The sequence below is a fragment of the Chrysemys picta genome, chromosome 3, assembly GCF_011386835.1.
Source record: "Chrysemys picta bellii isolate R12L10 chromosome 3, ASM1138683v2, whole genome shotgun sequence".
NCBI classification, from domain to species: Eukaryota; Metazoa; Chordata; order Testudines; family Emydidae; genus Chrysemys; species Chrysemys picta.
This window is the reverse complement of record NC_088793.1, coordinates 49055980-49075870: the sequence shown is the minus strand read 5'-3', so window position 1 is coordinate 49075870 and position 19891 is coordinate 49055980. Positions and strand designations below refer to the sequence as shown.

The following is a 19891-nucleotide window of genomic DNA, read 5'->3' as shown; positions in this document are numbered from 1 at the left end:
ACCAGTTTCAGTAAATTCTGCAATAAAAATCACTATTCAGGAATCGTATTAGCTAGGCTTGTGATCTTGTCAAATCTCAGATACTTAACTAAGTTAGGCCTAACCTTTGTGAATCCTCCATGGGGGGTGGGGGGTGGGGACGGAATCTGAACCACTATCAGTGGAGTTTTTTTTGTTTTGTTTTTTCTTGCTGGGGATCTTTGATCTTTTCTCCCTTATTAAAAGGCTTGCAGTCTCTTTTGCCCTCTTAAAAATGCAGAGTCATTCTCCATCTTTGCGTTTTACTTGGTTTCCATACACACAATTTATTAGGGGAACTTTTTAAAATCTCTGTAGTAGATTGATATTTTCCTCCACTATTCTACTTATTTGGAGTGGCTGGGCTTAGGGATTCTTTAACTTGGAAAGTCTAGGCAAATTGCCATTATCAGCCGAATTCATGAGAGCCAAGATACAATGTTTCATTATGTGGAAAAAATGAATGATCTTGGAAAAGGAGGAACCTCTAGAAAAGATATTTTTAATCTTGTAAAGAACATTTTATAAACCTCTGAGCTCAAATTTTGGACAGCAAAAGATTCCAAGGAAGCTGCAATTTGTACTGTATTCCTATAATATGTACTGAAGTGATTTAGTTACCTTGTATCCCTTAGACTTCACCCTGATACTCTGAAATACTCTATCCTCACACCTTCGTGTCAACTGTCCGAAATGGGCCATCTTGATTGTCACTTCAAAAGTTTTTCTCCCCTGCTGTTAATAGCTTCTCTTAGTTAATTAGCCTCTTACAGTTGGTATGGCTACTTCCACCTTTTCATGTTCTCTGTATGTATAAATATCTTCTTACTGTATGTTCCATTCTATGCATCTGAAGAAGTGGGCTGTAGCCCGCGAAAGCTTCAGCTCAAATAAATTTGTTAGTCTCTAAGGTGCCACAGAGGGCTGGTGAAAGGATATTTTGCGCCCTAGGCGAAACTTCCACCTTGCCCCCTTCCCTTCCCCCTCCCCCCCGGCACATCGGTTCACTGAGGGGCAAATCCAACGAGCCTTTATAGACCCCAGGGGCCAGCCTGCTCAGGGGCCAGCCGTGCCCAGGGGCTGCTTCCCAGACCAGGTTCCCTCCTCCCCACCCCCTGAACTCCCCTGGAGGGTGCACAGCGCCCCCGCGAGCCCTCCCCACCCCACCCCGGTGGCCCTCGCCCCAAGTCCACTCACTGGCTTTGCCGGGCTTGGGCCGCTGCAGCAGCTTGGCAAGGAGGAGCTGCCTTTTGGGGGCTCCTGCAGCAGATGCATGTGGGCAGAGGCCCCCGTGCATCCCCCCGGCTCCCCTCTCGCCGTGCTTGGACTCTGCGGCTCCCGGGAGTGTGAGCCGCCACCGCTGCCCCTCACGGAGCAGGCTCAGGGCCCCGCGCCCAGGCGGCGGCTCGCATGCCCGGGAGCTGCAGAGCCCGAGCGTGGCAAGGGGGCAGCTGGGTGGTGCACGGGGGCTATGCCCGCATGCATCTGCTGCAGCCTGCAGGAGCCCCCCGGGGGGGTGCCAGGCCGCAGCCTGGGCAGGAGGGGCGGGGGGCATGGCTGCTCCCTGCTAGTGGCGCCGCCGCCTTTGCAGGGCTCCTGCCCCCCAGCGCCGCGCCGGCTCCTCCATGGCTGGGGCTCACCGCCCCTGCAAGCCGACGCTCTGGCTCTCCGGTGCCTCCGGAAGGCGACTCCTCCCTGCCGAGCCAGGGCACCACTTTTTGGCGCCCCCAGGGTTGTCCTTAGGATTTATGGGGCCCTATGCAGTATTATTAAACTGGTGCCCCTATGCCCGACGGCAGCCTGAGCTTGCAGTCCGGCCGGGGCGGGGGTGGAGGGACAAGGCAGAAAGACTAACAAGAGGCCCGGCCCGCCTCACGGTGGCGGAGAGTCACAGTTCCCCGCAGAGACCCCTGTACCCTCTCCCTCATGCAGAATGGACATGCAGAAGGTACCTAATTAAAAGCACTAAACTTGGGAATAAAAAATGTCAGTCACAGGTTTTTTGATATGCCTGAAGTTTGTCAGACATTTATTTGCAAAAACTTTGTAGTAAGGGTGAGTTAGCTGTCTTGCTGAATACAACATTAAATATTATGGAATACATGATGCAGCTCTTCTCTGTTTTACATTTTCTTAATCAGTATTTCTAAGCTGATTTTATATTTTAAATGTACTCTTAAGCCTTCATAAAGTAATCATTCCAGATTACTACATATTTAACTCACTGAAACAGACATTATTTAAAATTAATCAGTCACAGAAGTTTAGTGTGTTCATACCAATATTCATTGCTTTTAGAAAAAGGGAAGACTAATTTACTGTGTGTGATCTCCATAACAATAGACATGTTTATGAAATTTCACCAACTTTAAAAAATATGTTTCCAAAGATTTTAGGCATAACAAAGGATTTTATATCTTACTAAGGGACTGATTTTGCTTAAAACTAGTTCATCTCAGATAGTCAGAAGTAAAGAAAGGGAAACTCTTTGTCCAGCTATCTGGAAGCAAAGGGCTGTTTCTCCTCCCTTGGTGTTCACACCTCAACTGCTAGCAAAGCACCTCACCCTCCCTGATTGAACTAACCTCGTTATCTCCATACTAATTTATACCTGCCTCTGGAAATTTCCATTACTTGCATCTGAAGAAGTGAGGTTCTTACCCACGAAAGTTTATGCTCCCAATACTTCTGTTAGTCTTAAAGGTGCCACAGGACCCTCTGTTGCTTTTTACAGATTCAGACTAACACAGCTACCCCTCTGATACTTGACACCATGCAAGGCACTGCATTTAGCCGTATGGAATGGAAATCTATCTAAAGACTTGCATCTGAAGAAGTGAGGTTCTTACCCACGAAAGCTTATGCTCCCAATACTTCTGTTAGTCTTAAAGGTGCCACAGGACCCTCTGTTGCTTTTTACAAAGGGCTGTTGCTTCCTTCAAAGGGCTCGGGGGGGAGGGGGAGGAGGGGTGAAGGGAGAAATGGATGGACAGAAAGGACAGGAAGACTTTGGAAGTAAGTTTTTTTTACTATAGTAATTAAAATGTGTATTTTAGATAAGGGTGGTCTTTTGAAGAATTTATTTAAAAAACATATGTCTGAAGATCCAAGCATTTAAGGCTAAAGATGATTGTGAATCTAAAAATCTATGCAAAGATTTTTTAGAGATGTGATTTTATAATCTTCACCAACTCACTAATGAAATATTTTTAAAGCAAATTTTAAACTAAGGTCCTGTAGACTGACATGTTCTGAGTAAATATTACAGTCATGCACAACTGTTTTTGTCAGTACATTCAGAAACTGACAGTAGATACCTGGGGGTTGGCAAATGCCTGTTAAATGTCTTCATTACCCCTTGAATGGCTCTTTAACAGTTTCAGTGTTGTGCTAATAGGTCTGGCAGGCTGGAGACTGTTTCTCTTTTAACTACTAGATCCTCTTCCCAGGAAGACTCAGAGCCTGCAGGAAGGGTCAGAACAGGGATAGGAAAACCAGTTGGGTGGACACTAAGACCCAGTGGTGCCCCGAATTTTCAGGTGCCCTACCCAGCTGCCTATGCCTGAGGACGGCCCTGGGCGCCCCCAACAACTTGCCGCCCTAGGCGGCTGACTAGTTCGCCTAGTGGTTGCACCAGCCCTGGTGCCACAAGTACTCCTGTTCTTTCTATTGCACAGTTAGTCGAAGATTACTCAAGAACATGATTATCATTTGCGACTAAAGTGTTTCACTTCTTATAAAAAGTGCCATACTAACATTTGAGGATATAAGGAGACAGTGTGACTTTTCCAATAAAATCAACTTCTATGTCTAATTTTTTTTCCTCTGGTGTATTGTTTTTCTCAGTGTCTAATTATCTTTTATTGCATTTGAAATAATAATTTCTCTGACTACATTCAATACATGTGCATTTCATTTAGACTTGTATCCCTTTTTACAGCAGGGCTGAATTTGGTGTGTGTTTTCTAAACTTCTTCACTATCTAGTATTTTCTTAGACTCCATTACTTGCTATTTGTTTTGAGCCTGTTACACTCTTGAATAATTTTGTGGCATACTCTTTTGAATTTTATATATTTTCTCATAATTAATTTCTTATTAACATTAGCCTAATTTTCCTAAATTTTTACTGCAATTACAACCCAATAGCTTTTACTACCCTTGTTACCCTCTTCTGTAGCTTTTCTAGTTTCAGTCCCCTTTTTGTAATATCAGCCACAATCCAGCAAAGCATGTAAGCCTGTGACTAGTCCCATTGATTTCAATGGGTCTACTTACATGCTTAACGTTAAGTGCATAGGCAAATTGGATCAGGGCCAAGGTGCATGGTAATGTCCAAAATATGTCAGCTTCGGTCTCAGCAACTATTCTGTTTCTACAGCATCAAAAGAATCTCTGAGAAGGATATGTAAAGTAAAACCAACTAGCAGGATGCCAGCTATAGCTCAATGCACATTTTGAAAATCCTCTGTAACATTTTTGTCTCCGACACAGAAAACCAAATTAATTTCGGAGCACATTGAAGTTTTGTCTTCAGCAGTTAGATACTTTTATCTCCATTAATACCAATTAGTCTTCTTGGCTACTCAGCAAAGGGTGAAAAAAGGTGGTAATCTTTTTCACCGAAGAAACTGAACATATTAGGCCATAGGTTGACAAGTGTAAGCACTGAATTTGGCTTAATATCTCTTGTTTGAGAGAGATTTTAATTTCTGATGTACATTTTGAATGTTCACCTGTATATTTTCTGATTCAACTAGAGACCATGTTCAAAGCATCAAATTCATTTTTTCATGTGACCTATTCAAAACGCCACCAGTGAAAGGCAAGCCAGAATTAGCCTTCACCATCAATCCTGCCTATTATACACACACACACACACACACACACACACACACCTCCCTTCAACAGAAATTACTTGCCATTAGTTCTTTAGTTGAAATTAGGCTGATAAATAAGGCAATTACACTGCATAACATTGAACAATCACTCATCCAGCCCCCCCACCCATCCCCCTTTTCAATTTCTCTAACGAAAACAATGCTTAGTGTGCATGTGTGTGTGTTTGGTATCCTACAGGGCTACCAGGAAAAAATGGAGAAAAGGGCAGCCAAGGAACTGGGGTTCCTGGAATACAAGGCCCCCCTGGCCCTCCAGGTAAGGCATGGGTTAGCCATGTAGATTTCATTGCATGTAAATTATTTGAAAATGTTGGTGACTAAATTTATCATGATTGGATTAATCTTAAGTAGTTATATTTTACACAGTTTAAATAGTATCTCTTTTATGCTAGATAGAAAAACACTGTGGGTATGTGTGTTTTTATTGCTTTTCATTTGCAGCAGAATATATTATTTACTATAGGGTAGGTATTTATAGATACACCTCTACCCCAATATAACGCGACCCGATATGACATGAATTCGGATATAACGCGGTAAAGCAGTGCTCCAGGGGGGCGGGGCTGCGCACTCCGGTGGATCAAAGCAAGTTCAATATAACGCGGTTTCACCTATAACGCAGTAAGATTTTTTGGCTCCCGAGGACAGCGTTATATCGAGGTTGAGGTGTATAACTGACTCAAATTCCTATTTCCTGGTAGACTGAGATTTAAAATTAGCAAAATTCCCTTGTGTAGTGGAAGAAGAAATAAAACTCAACAGGTCAGATTTTCAGAAATGTTAAGAACCTACAAACCTAATTCCCACCTATAGGAGCTGCAGGGGCTCTGAAAATCCAGGTTGATATGTTCATGAAATCACACTGCAATTTCTTTTGAAAGGAAAGCATTTTTTTTTAAACAATAGCATGCTCTGTCAAAATATAAAATTGATCCTTTAGAAGAGATGATAGGGCCTGATCCAAAGCCAATTAAATCAATGGAAAGGTGCCTATGGACTTTTTGGTTCTGGCCCACAGTGAGCTGGACTATATGATAAAGTAACAATACATCAAAGTCAATTTTTAAAAGTTTCTTTTTAAATAGCTTTTAATTTTGATTTGATTTTCAATGTCTTCTGCTATTCATCTTGATGTTTATTTGTAAATCTTGATTCAAGTTCAGTAGATGACATAGGTAATATGATTATTTGTAACCAACATTTAATTCGCGGTATATAAACTCTAATGCCAAAGAAGTCCCTTCTTCTGAAAGTGAAGTTTTGTTCAGCTTAATACAGAAACAGGAGCCAGATGTAAAATTCTGAACTTCCCCAAAGTTCTGGGGTGTTTGAATCCAGTGTTCATCTTGGACCCATCTCTAACAATATATATACAGCATAGCCTAACTGCTTATTGTATATATGTCATCAAGGTCGTGAAGGTCCACCTGGAATGAGTAAAGAGGGACGTCCTGGAGAATCTGGGCAGCCTGGTAAAGATGGAGATCGTGGAAATCCTGGAATTCAAGGACAACCTGGACCCCCAGGAATTTGTGATCCATCGTTATGTTTTAGTGTAATTGTAGGAAGAGATCCATTTAGAAAGGGCCCGAACTATTAATTTTAAATGAGTTAGTCCATGAAATAGGTATGGTGCTTGTCTTTTATGGTCTTTCAAGTCTCAGGAAGATGACCAGAAATAATCCCTTAAACAGGAACAAAAGTACCTCTGGTTTGGTAAAGCAATAAAGATCGCAAAGGTTATACATTCCATTTTAAAAGAATCTTGATTCATATTGGGCCTTTAGGTGCATAACTACCATTGATTAAATATCAAGGGTTTTCAGAGAGACAGTCAATTTTATCATGAATAAAATTAACCATGACATTTGATTTTTAGTATTTGAGTGCCTACTCATACTCCTGCTTCCATTGAAGTCCATTAACATTGCTAGACAACTTCTGTTGACTGTAATGGGAGCAGGATCGGGCGCTAAATGTTTCTTGATCAGGTGTAAATCACTGTGAAATGTTTCACATTTAGCCTACATATACAATAATTGATTTTAAAAGAAAGTGTCTAGCTGTTACTTCATATGTGTGTGAATTTCATTGGTTTATGTACATTTAATATTTTATAGCTCAAGGCTTTCCATTAGCAAAAGCATGTGTCTGATTTTTACAACATTGAGAGAAATGTTTGGCTTTTTTATGCCAGTAATTTCACCCAATCTATCTTCAATTAATTTATCTAAAGGTCAGCGTGAAATGGAATCGTAATTTATCTAAGGACCAGGGTGAAATGGAATGCGGCTGAGATTTCACCCCAGAATGACACATTCTAACTAAAGAAACAAAATGAGTTATAAATTAACTGATATTAAAAATTGCATTATTTTAAAAATAAACTTTAATTTGTTTGCAACTACAGTCTACCAAGGTTGAAAATCAGTTTTTCACAACGAAGTTTAACAATCTTAATACATTCAGTAAAATTACAGATCTAGCTCCATCCCCTTCGCTGTGCTCCACAAGGACTGTAGGTGTCAAACATAAAAAACAGGATTACAAGAAAGGTCTTTGTGTTTGCTAAATAACTGCAATGTTTGTTATGTTGCTTTGTTTTCCATTTTAAGCAAGACATTTGTATGCTAATTTTCATTGTATGCAACACTAGCAAGAAGGTATTTCTTGCATTCTAAGTAAAAAAACAATTGCACGGTTCCCATTAGAATTTGAGTACATTTTTAAATTAATGCAGAGAATCGTTGTATTGCACTTAACCAAAGCTTTATATGACTTTTTTGATGTGTTGTTTTTCAGTTGTCGTGCTACAAAAATTTGGTAGAAAGCTTGACATTCAAGGTAAAATAAAATTTTGTAGAGACTTGGTGGTGATGTGATGAATAAATGCAAGGATTTTTTAATTGGCTGTGCTCTGTGATAGCACAACAGAATATATATTATTCTCCTAGGGTAGGTATTTATACCTGGGAGCTGCTCTTCTATTTGGTATCCTTCCATCTTTTCTAAACAAAACCCAAAACAGAAAACCCTCTAAAAACAAGAACAAATCTCTCACTCCCTCTCTCCCACCCTTGTAATCCCCAAATCCATCTAACCATGTAGAACCTGAATGTCATACACTGATTACTCCATGAGCATTCACACTGACTTCAGTAAGACCATCTGGGGAATTAGGTACTATTCTTTGTCAGTAAGGGTACCAGAATCTGTCCCATAGAAATGGCATAATTCCATACGTTATTAAAACCCTAATTTTAGTATTTAAGTGCCCACTTAATTTGTCAGCTTTCAGGTTTTTTATATTAATATCCTCAAACGCTGTGTTTTTTCAATAAAAACAATGAGGAGTCCTTGTGGCACCTTAGAGACTAACAAATGTATTTGGGCATAAGCTTTCATGGAATATAACCCACTTCATCAGATGCATGGAATGGAAAATACAGTAAGCAGGTATAAATATTTAGCATATGAAAAGATGGGAGTTGCCTTACCAAGTGGGGGGTCAGTGCTAAAGTAATTTTCCCTCTGTTGATATTCACCCCTTCTTGTCAACTGTTGGGAATGGGCCACTTCCACGCTGATTGAAGTAGCCTCATTAGCACTGACCCCTCACGTGGTAAGACAACTCCTATCTTTCCATGTGCTGTATGTATATTTATACCTGCTTACTGTATTTTCCACTCCATGCATCTGATGAAGTGGGTTATATCCCAGGAAAGCTTATGCCCAAATAAATTTGTTAGTCTCTAAGGTGCTACAAGGACTCCTCATTGTTTTTACTGATACAGACTAACATGGCTACCCGTCTGAAACCGGTCACTGCTTTTTCAGTTGCGCTCACTTCAATTTGAGATTTTCAGTCACCTGATTAAAAAGGAAATAGAACCACTGAAGCCAGAAATGGAAAAGTCTTAGTAGATTATATCTTCTCTATCTCCCTGCCAATAATTAAATGTTCCTATTGTATATTAAGTACTCCCCACATAACAGGATCCATCTCTTGCAGCAGAATAAACAAAGGCCATTCTAGTAATCTTCTTGAATTATATTAGAATACTTTGAGTGTTCCAACAAAATAGGGGAAAAGGAGAACTAGTTAATATAATTTATATGGACTTCCAAAAAGCCTTCACGTCTCTCACAACAGTATATCAAGCAAACTTAATAGATGTGGGGTGAGAGAGAAAGTATGTAATATTTAGAAACTGGCTAAGAAATAGAGAAGATAAACCATGAAGAAATTATCTGTATTCAAGATGGGAAAAGAGTAAATGCGCGGTGCCCCTAGGTTCCATACTATGAACAGTTTGTAGTACATTTATTAATGATTCAGAAAGTGGAGTGAACAGTAAGATGGTCAAATTTGCAGGTGACAAAGTTTATTTAGATTAGTCAAGAATAGAGAAAGCTGTGAGGAATTACAGTGGGACACAACAAAATTAGATGAATAGACAGCAAGATGGCAGGCGAAATCATTGTTGACAAATATAAAGTAATGCACATTGGAAGGAATATTTGGACTACTTATACATATCCTTGGAAGGATTAATTTGTATACGTATATATACAATGTCAATTTCACTCTACACTCAAACCAACAAAAATATTTCTGTCAATAATCAAATTTTACAGATAGGCAAAGTAAGAAAAACGCTGCTTATTAGAGTTTAATTTAAGGATATTTACTTCGTATTTTTTGACATGTGATGTTGACAATTTGTGTTTTAATGATTATAAAACTAACTTTTTGAATCTCAGTGTCTTTTGTATTTATATAATTGTCTGACCTATAATTATGCACAACTATGAAAATTTAAATAATAAAAATGCTTAAATATACATAAATATCCATCAAAATTATCAAAAATTAAGATCTCCTTCTGCTAAGCCTACTCATATATATTGCTGGACCTAAACAAACTATAACCACTGAGGACAAAGACCTTGATACCATTGTAGAGAGCTCGATGAAAACTTCAACTCAATATTAAAGGACATTCAATAAAGCACACAAAATGTTAGGATTTTAAAAGAATGAGACAGAATCATATTTAAAATATTACATCATATAAATTAATGGAACACACTCAGTTTAAATATTGTGTATGTCAAAAAGATCATAGTAGAAACTCAGAGAATTCAGAGGTGGATGATGAAAATGATTAGAGGCATAGCAAGACATTCTTATGATGAGAGATTGAAAAGATTAGGTTGAGGATGTGAGGGAGTTTCCCAAACCTGAGCCATTCTTTTTAGGTGAGGAACTGTCCCAGATTGAGGTGTCATTACAGGAGGTTTTGGAACAAATTGATAAACTAAACAGTAATAAGTCACCAGGACCAGATGGTATTCACCCAAGAGTTCTGAAGGAACTCAAATGTGAAATTGCAGAACTACTAACTCTGTAATCTATCATTTAAATCAGCTTCTGTACCAAATGACTGGAGGATAGCTAATGTGACACCAATTTTTAAAAAGGGCTCCAAAGATGACCCCGGCAATTAAGCCTGACTTCATTACTGTGCAAACTTGTTGAAACTATAGTAAAGAACAAAATTGTCAGACACATAGATGAACATAATTTGTTGGGGAATAGTCAACATGGTTTTTGTAAAGGGAAATCATGCCTCACCAATCTACTAGAATTCTTTGAGGGGGTCAACAAGCATGTGGACAAGGGGGATCCAGTGTATTTAGATTTTCAGAAAGCCTTTGACAAGATCCCTCACCAAAGGCTCTTAAGCAAAGTAAGTAGTCATGGGATAAGATGGAAGGTTCTCTCATGGACTGGTAACTGGTTAAAAGATAGGAAACAAAGGGTAGGAATAAATGGTCAGTTTTCAGAATGGAGAGAGAGGGGTCTGTACTGGGCCCAATCCTATTTAACATATTCATAAATGATCTGGAAAAAGGAAAAAGCATTGAGATGGCAAAATTTTCAGATGATACAAAACTATTCAAGATAGTTAAGTCCCAGGCAGACTGCGAAGAGCTACAAAAGGATCTCTCAGAACTAGGTGACTGGGCAACAAAAGGGCAGTCAATATTAATATTGAAATTCAATATTAATAAATGCAAAGTAATGCACATTGGAAAACATAATCCCAACAATACATAATAAAATGATGGGGGTCTAAATTAGCTGTTACCACTCAAGAAAGAGATCTTGGAATCATTGTGGATAGTTCTCTAAAAACATCCACTCAATGTGCAGCGGCAGTCAAAAAAGCAAACATATAGGAACCAGAGCAATGTAAATTTGGTTTACGACCATGAAAGTAAATACGTTTGAAGTCAAAGCTGGAACTGCAGGTTGCCCACACTCACCCATTTTTGTAGGTTCTCAGGACAGTTTCTAATATTACTCTGTATTGTACAGTGTAACAGTAAGTTATGGACTATCAGTCCAGAATTACAACCTTAACACTGATTCTCTATTTTGTACCAGCAGGACGTTTAGAAAACCCCAAAACAAGTTATCCAGTATTAATGGCAGCAGCTGCAGAACATAGGATTTCTGGATAGATAATATCTAGTAGAAATAGTTTTAAGATTTTCTCTTCCACCCATTTTATTTTACTATTTCCCTTTGTCACCCAATCTGTTGCATCAAGAGGACCATTTTTAAAACAAACACACACACAAATTTTCTTTAACTGAATTAAAACTCATATGAACAAGCAAAAATAAAACTATGATTTCCTAACCCCACATAATAATAGATATATACTGTGGAAGACATCTCCGCTATTGTACCTATTAATCTCTATTTTATATCCAGCAGATGGCACTAAAGCAAAATCGTACTGCACTAATTCTACTCAAACTGCACACATTCATCCTAATCAGCTGCAGGGTAGAGTGAGCATTGCTAGATTCAACCATAAACAGGATTACTGTAACTATAATCCCCATGAAAGGACTTCCTGCTACAGCTGCCGCTAATAACTTGCTTAAATGACATCCCCCTTTGTAATGGGAAGTAAACTGGATTGCAAATATGAATTTAAGAGCAATAGGAAAATCTCCAAACTGATCCCAGAAAGATGCACATATACTGTCTGAAATAGACCTGGGCCGTCCTTCATGTATGAGCATCTCTTCCCAGAAGAGCCACATTAATGACTTAGTATCAGAGGGGTAGCCGTGTTAGTCTGAATCTGTAAAAAGCAACAGAGGGTCCTGTGGCACCTTTAAGACTAACGGAAGTATTGGGAGCATAAGCTTTCGTGGGTAAGAACCTCACTTCTTCAGATGCAAGTCACTTGCATCTGAAGAAGTGAGGTTCTTATCCACGAAAGCTTATGCTCCCAATACTTCCGTTAGTCTTAAAGGTGCCACAGGCCCCTCTGTTGCTTATTAATGACTTAATTTATTGTGCACACACCCCAACACTCAGCAGCCCATCACTGTATTTTTGGCACCTGATTGTAGGCACAAGACCTGGTCAGATCAGTTGAAGGAGAGGGTTACATGCACATCTCACAGGTCTATCCAATCCCATTGATTTTAACAGAGTGGGAAGATGATCCTTATTGCTAAATAATAGAGATGGGTGAAATTTTTCAAACAGAACTTTTTTTGGCAAATAATAATAATAAAAAGAGCCAGATTTGGCAACTCTGAACCATTTCCTGAATTTGTTTTGATTTTTCCAAATGGCTAAACTAAATGTTTTGTTTGACCCAAAGTGATTTTTTTCAGAAGGGAATTGCCAGTAAACTGGAAAATCTATTATTCACCTGGCACAATTAAATCATTATTTCTCAGATCTATCAAGAATCAGAATTCCATTGCATGCTTAGAACCTTCCCAAGTCATCTACATTGTGTCCAAAACTAATCTGACCTCTTGGATGTCACCTGTCTCATATGATACTGCGCCTGGTGATCCACACCTGTAGGGTGGGGCCTGAAAGGGCCAGAAGACACTAAGAGGAAACAAAAGGATGTTAGGTAGAATTCTATCCGAGTCCAGTAGTTATGACTGGAACTGGTCAAAAGTCATAGTCTCTATCCCTCTATCAGAAAATTCTGATCTTTTGAAATTTTCTCTTGTCTTGACCAAAATTAAAATATTAAAATTTTTGGCACACTGGAAAGCTCAAGGAAGTTAAATGCTGAAATACTGAAATGTTTCATTTTTTATTTACATGAAATGACAATTTCTGAATCATATTGTTTCATTTTGTTTTGTCAATCAATATGCTTCATTTCAATTTGATTAAGTATTAATCTGTATCTCCCGGAGCCGCTATGATACTTCATGGGACTTATAGTTCAGATGCCTCATGCCCCCATTCCCCTCTAAGGACCGGGCTCTCTAGCCAAATAATATCAGAGAGGAGATTATAGTGCATCATAGAAGCTGTTTAGCCAAGAAGTCCAGTCCATACAGGAAAATGAGGCACCATGGTAGCTCAAGTGAACATAGATTAATGTTGAACTGACCTAAAACAAAATCTTTCAATTTAGTTCGACCAGATCTGAAACAAAATATAACATTTTGATTTTCCCAGTGCAACTGGCATTTCCTTCTTATCCTGATCATCTTTAAACATGGAGCATGACCTAGTATTTAAGCACAGGACTGGAAGTTAAGAACATCTCACTTCTATTCTTAGCCCTGCCACTAACTGGCTGTGTGATCATGGCCAAAAATTTAGGGTTTGATCCAGTGTCCATTGAGATGAGTAGAAAGACTACAGTTGATTTCAATAGATTTTGGATCAGGCCTTTCAACTCTTTCTGACTCAGTTTCTCTGCCTGTAAAATGGGGATGATAAAACATACTCAGCTGACTAGGGTGTTGGGAGGACTAATTCATTAATAGTTTGAACTATTCAAATATAAGGATGGAGAAGTGCAAAGTATTATAGCTATGTTATTTATTATTGAAAGCATAATGCTGTGCTAAGCTTAGCCCTCTCTATTTCCTCTGTGCCTCTGAGAAGTCATTCTAGGAAAGTTTGGAGTAGATTCATATGGGCTGGTGTCATAAGTTAAAGGCCAGATATCACAGTTGGCTTCCACATGTGAAGTATTTACTTGGCATATATGTAGTTCACAACTCTCAAATTGCTTAACTGGCAGACACCAGTCTCCCAGTTAAAAAAAAAAAAAAGTCAGAGTATGGATCTTGCACTAACTGTCAAGATAGCATAGCCCTGCTACCATTGGACTTCATCTTGTGAGAGGTTGATTATCATTCTCCGCTTCAGATAATGAGCGGAGGGTGAGCAGTCACTCACAGAAGGGACTGAACTCCCTCAGCTCAGCACTAATTGGACTCCTAGTGAGTGGCATATGATGAGAGATTTCACTACCTACCTCCCGGATGCAATAGGATAAAACTTTCAACCAGTGTGACCACCTGTCTGACAGAGGTTTGGCTGTATCCTTTGCTAGTTTCATTTTTATACCGTGTACTCAGACACAACTTTTAAGTAAAGCCCAAGAAACAGAGGGGAACTTTATATCCAGTATAGAAAACATGAAGGATGAACCTGAAGGCATGTCAAGAATTTCTATTAGGTGAGCACAATAATCCAGATAAGAAGCTGTTGCTGGGGAGTTAGGCCTGATCAAAATCCACTGAAATCAGTGGAAAGACTCCCACTGACTTAAATGGGCTTTGAATCATCAGGCCTTTATTTAACAAAGTCCACATGAGGGCCCTGATCCAGCAAAACACTTACGCACATGATGACTTCAAATGGACTGCTTGTGCTTAAAGTTAAACATGAGCTTCAGTGCTTTGCTGGATCAGAACCTAGCATCAGACACGAAAAGGACTTCTTTAATTTCATAATGCTCTTTCAGTAACACCTTGTTCTGCATTTTCAATTTATCTAGATGTTCCCCGGATAGAAAAAGTGAAATATACTCTAGAAAAGATTCACTTTAAAAAATATTTACTGCCCATTTTACCATGTACTGGAATCCTGCTTCTATGGCATTCTTTCAATCATTTGACATGTTATAAGATGTAACCGAAATAGTTTCACAAATACTATTACAATACATAAGGGTGTGTTGATGAATTAATAACAACATGAATTAACAGGAAAAACCCATTAGAAATGGGATTTTCCTCTGTCAACAGACACAGGGTAAAAGTTAACCAGTTGTTCCCTGCAAATTGGAGGACTTAAACCCATTTACCAGTTGCTGAACTGCTGTTATGCAATTCTTCATCTTCTCTTTTCTTTCAAGGTTTTTTTTTTTTCCGGATATTTACTGTATTTGTATTTAGTGCTTTTTATTAAAAACAAAAACACAAAAAAACAACACATTTTTGGTGATGTGCCAGTATATTGTATCACTCCAACTTTTTTTTCTTTTTTACTTTCTTCCTTTCTTTCTTTTTGGATGGCAAAAAATGCTAAATGCCAGAAGATATTTTCACAGAAATTGGTTGCTTGGCAAACTCTCAGACAGTTATGTGGGCAGCTTTGTTGTGTGCCATGTGATTATCGTACTCTCTGCGTACTCAGAGTTGGCTGTCTCACAGTTTTTGACATCATCTCCTTTTGCAACCACTGAACGTACATACTATGCTTCCAGCTGAAGAATGATAGTTGAGTCTCTTTCGTAAGATTTAAGACGTTCATGGCATAATCTATTCATATTGTTTGTCAAAAATATTTGCCTTAACTTTAGAACCTCATAAATTCCATTCTGTGTTCCATTTGTTTTTTTTCAGTTTTCCCTTTGTGAAGCATGAAGAGAATCTGTGGCATCTCAGTGACACGTCAAAATTGCATATTGTATATCATACAAAAATGGAAAATGATTAGAAATCATGTTTTGGCCAAAATACTTTTTTATTAAGTGTTGGGGAAAAATACAATGCTAGCTGAGAAGATTAAGCAACTAGAAGGCCCTGATACAGTTAGGGCCTTCTAGCCACCACAAGTGGTGGAATTGACCTCCGTGGGAATTCTTCATGAAGCTTCAAAGATGAAAGAGAAAGATACTGAAGAAAAAAATATAAGATATAAGGTGACCTATATATATTGCAAAGGAAGAAAAGATGGTTATAGCTCTTCACTTTGTATATCAACTGTAATGTGGAACACATTTTGTATCTTTTTATTTTTGTCCATAAATGCAGAGCCATACATTTGTGAAGGGAATAATTAACCCCTTGGCACCAGGAGTTGGGCCTCCCAAATGGCAACTGCAAATGAAAACTGTCTCAGAGCTGAGTGTTGGGAAATCCTGGCATCTAGGAGTGAGGTCTGGACTACAGTGCAAGAAATCATAACTGTCCCAGCCTAGTATTATCTAATTTCTACATTGGAAACTGGCAAGAAAACACTAGCTCCCAAATGGGGTTTGTTTTATACAAGTTGAAAATGAAATTTTATATATTCAGTAAGTCCTTTCATAATATTTCTCAGAAAAAAACAACAACAAAAACCTAAGACCAAAAAAATAGTCCTGGTTCTGTGATTATGATCCCCTAAACTTGCTTTAAATACATATAAAATCTACCTAACTGGGGAACTCTTTTAATTTGCTTTTCAGTATTTTAAGAGGAAGGGGCTGAACTGACATTTACAAGAAACTTTCCTTTACCCTCTCTGGGCAAAATTGAAATTGTGCTTAAGAAATCCAGTAGATAGCAGTTTATCCAATGGCAGCTGGGAATTCCTTCCCCAAACACATAGGTCCACAACATTGGATATTGCATTTATACTCCAGATCATCACCAAAACACAATACTTCAACTAATAAAATCCCAGTGCACAAGCTACTATGTATTAGCCCCTATTGGTGGTTGCTCAAAGTACTGAGTTATAAAGTCAAAACCCAGTTACAAACTCTATTATCAATTTGCCTTTAAGGATTTTTGGCGATTTTACATACCCTGACAAAACACTAAGCCTTAAAAAAACAATCCTCAGAATAACTCGCTAATGACATACTGGGTGACTTTAACATAGGTTAGGACATTGATAGAACTACATTATCCCATGTCGAATCACAACTCACTTTTATAATGGCCTGATTTTAGGGTGGGTGGACAAATGCAAAACAGACATTTGATGATCAGGCAGCACGTTTGGGGACAAATTTAATGATGATGATAGGGGCTTTTGGTGGCTCCTGGTCCCTAAAGGACCTCCTGCCATCCCTGCAAATGCCATGAAGCCTGAGGGGTTAATTTCCAGCCAGGGTTCTGTGGCAGATCAAGAATGCACTGCCAGCTGGGATCTGATTCAGCACACTTAAGCCAATTTAGAAGGGTATTATACAGTCAGAGAAGAGAGGTGGAGGCTAGTGCTTGTGCTGACTACATACTAGAGTAAGGACCTCTGTAGTAACAGGTGAGTTTGGCTTTTTTTCCATTAAGGCAACTACATGGGAAGAATAAACCTGCAGACTTTTGCCAAATTTGTATTTAGTATTCTGATTTAGTAGCAGAACCTCTCCAATAAAACACTACAGAATGTGGAGACAGTAATTTTATGTTCAATCATGAGCCTGTGGTGAACTTTCCTCTTTGTTGTTCTACCCCAAGCCTCTTGGCAGACCCTTATATCATCTCAACATGTGGAAAAATGAATATCTGGTTGTAGTGTTTTTTCTATATGCTATCAGGAGCAAACATACCAGCATATGAGACTACAGTGGGTTATAATAATGTCAGTGGAGTTGATGCTAGTGCATAAAAGAAACCTTTAGTTACCATATATAAAAAATGTTTGATTTTGTTATTTAGGGCTTTTATTAAGCATATTTCAAATCATTACCATTAAGATCTGCCCCTTGCTTTGACTCTGTAGTACTTGGAATGCATTGGGGGAAACATGCATGAAATGTTTTTATAATTATAAATTTAAGGCTTCTGCAAAGGACTTAAAAAGACTCCTAAAATACTATTCAAACTTCCCATGGAAGAATCAAGTAAGTATTGAAACTGCCAGGTAACTATAGCCCCTTGTAATATGAGATTAGCCAAAAGTCATAGCTCTATGGGCTCTTCCATGTGGTATATTACATGATATACTGTAAGAAATCATTTGTTAGTCAACAAATAAAGTAAGCTGCTTAAGTGGAATTCATGAATAGAAAGAATCTAGGTTCATAGAACAATTTATTTTTGCTATGAATTCTTTGGTCAGCTCAGTTTTTAGATGAGAAAGCTAAGCAGGTATGACACTTTCAGAGTTAAACTGTAACATAGGTATGTCCCTTTATAGACAAGTGTTCCTGGGAGCAGTCCTATATATCTTGATGCTAGTCAGTAAAGAGACTTCAACAAAAGTGTTTATTAATGTAATTGAAAGAAGCAGAATATTTTGGTATCTAGAATACTTAACGTTACAAGGGGTATTTATGTTCAGCCGTCAGGTAACTCATGCAGATCCTTTACTAGAAGAGTGGTTGCCATTAAACAAGCAGCATTGCCAACAGTTATCCTACAGAGGTATCTGAGCTCTTATGGGACCAGGAAATAATGAGAAAAATTAAGAAGTAAGACCCATGTTATTCACTATTTAAAGTAATTCAGTATTTTCTATTAGACTGCTCATAAGCTTATAATTTTCTTACCAGCTTTGTATCCATGAACTTTCCATTTTTACGTTAGCAGTTCTGATACAGCAACCACTTTGCCATATCAATATTTAAAACTGGAACTAGGTAGACTGATGTTTCAAGAATAAACTAATCTGTCAAAGATAAATCAACCCAGCCTTGAAGGGCTTAGCCTAACTCGAAAGCTTGTCTCTCTCACCAGCAGAAGTTGGTCCAGTAAAACATATTACCTCACGCACCTTGTCTCTCAAAGATAAATCAAGATAGTCCAAACAGATGGATTCAGTCCAAACAGATGGACATAACAGCCATTTTAGTTTAAATAGAAATTTGTCTAAAACTTAGCCAAGAACAACCCAGGGCTTAGACTTGACTTCAGTCTGATTGTTTCACTGGGGACTAATTGTGAAATTTATTTTATTTTAGACATGCTACAAGACTTAGGTTGCCGTTTGCTTTGTAACAGTGCACCAATCCTCTCCTTCACTTGGCTTCAACTCTTTGAAAATGAATAGATGCATAAATTCTTTTGACTTGCATTGTATCCTGTTACTTTGTCTGTTCTCACCTATCTCTGCTGGCTAGTATTAAATGTTTGGTTGATGACAATAAGCTAGCCCCAATCAATGCATTAAATGCCAAAAAGGATTCCACCCCATTCTCAACTAGGGCTGGGCCGGAAATGGTTGTCCTGTCCCGCAAAATTAATAGTGATTTAAAAAAAACTATCCTTTGAAAGAGACCTTTCAAAGATCTTGAGAGAAAGAGCCTGCCAGACTAGCCAATAGCCATAAGGTTAAGGCACTCACCCAAGACATGAGCAACTTAGATTCAAATCCCTGGTCTCTCTTTTGACCAAAAATTCCATTCTGGACCTGAACATTTCCCAATAGAAGTTTAGTCAAAACTGACCCTTTCCTCAAACAAACATCAGTTTCAACAAAATGGCATTTTTCAATTAAAAAGAGTCATCAAAAAAAATCCTAACCATCTCTATTCTCAACCCAGTGTTGCCAGCAGCAATCCTGGTAGGGAAACCGTGTGCTCTATCTCAGGGGCTAATGTATGCCGACATTTTTTTTGTCTTTCCTGCTCTGTCCTTCAATTCTGTCTCCTGCCTTCCCTCCCAAAGTAAAATAAATTCTTCACCCATAGACATAAAACACAATTGTATTTCTCTTCCATCCAAATCCAGCTTTGGTCTGTTATCAATAAGGTAAATGACCTTCATTCTCTGGCATTGTTATGTTACCACTAAACCTCCTGTAGCAGCATGAGATGGATTTGGGTATGTAACATAGAAGAGTGAAGGAAAGTTCTTGCTTGGGAGGGAAGTAGTGGTGGTATTTCTGTGTGGCGGGGGTGTTTTCCATATCTCTGCTGGGTGGACTGTCTGTTTCTTTCAGTTTCCAGGCAGCAT

At 38.7% G+C, this 19891-nt stretch overlaps 1 protein-coding gene across 2 annotated transcripts in view; it reads left to right on the top strand.

Moving 5' to 3' along the window:
* Nucleotides 1-9676, top strand: part of COL21A1 (collagen type XXI alpha 1 chain) — a 197591-nt gene extending 187915 nt beyond the window's left edge. For both annotated transcript variants that reach the window (XM_005300199.5, XM_024101575.3), the window contains 2 exons: nucleotides 5097-5174; nucleotides 6331-9676. In XM_005300199.5, the coding sequence (XP_005300256.2) occupies nucleotides 5097-5174; nucleotides 6331-6518 (266 nt within the window). In that variant the 3' untranslated portion in view covers nucleotides 6519-9676. The remainder of the gene's footprint in view (nucleotides 1-5096; nucleotides 5175-6330) is intronic.
* Nucleotides 9677-19891: the final 10215 nt, after the last annotated feature.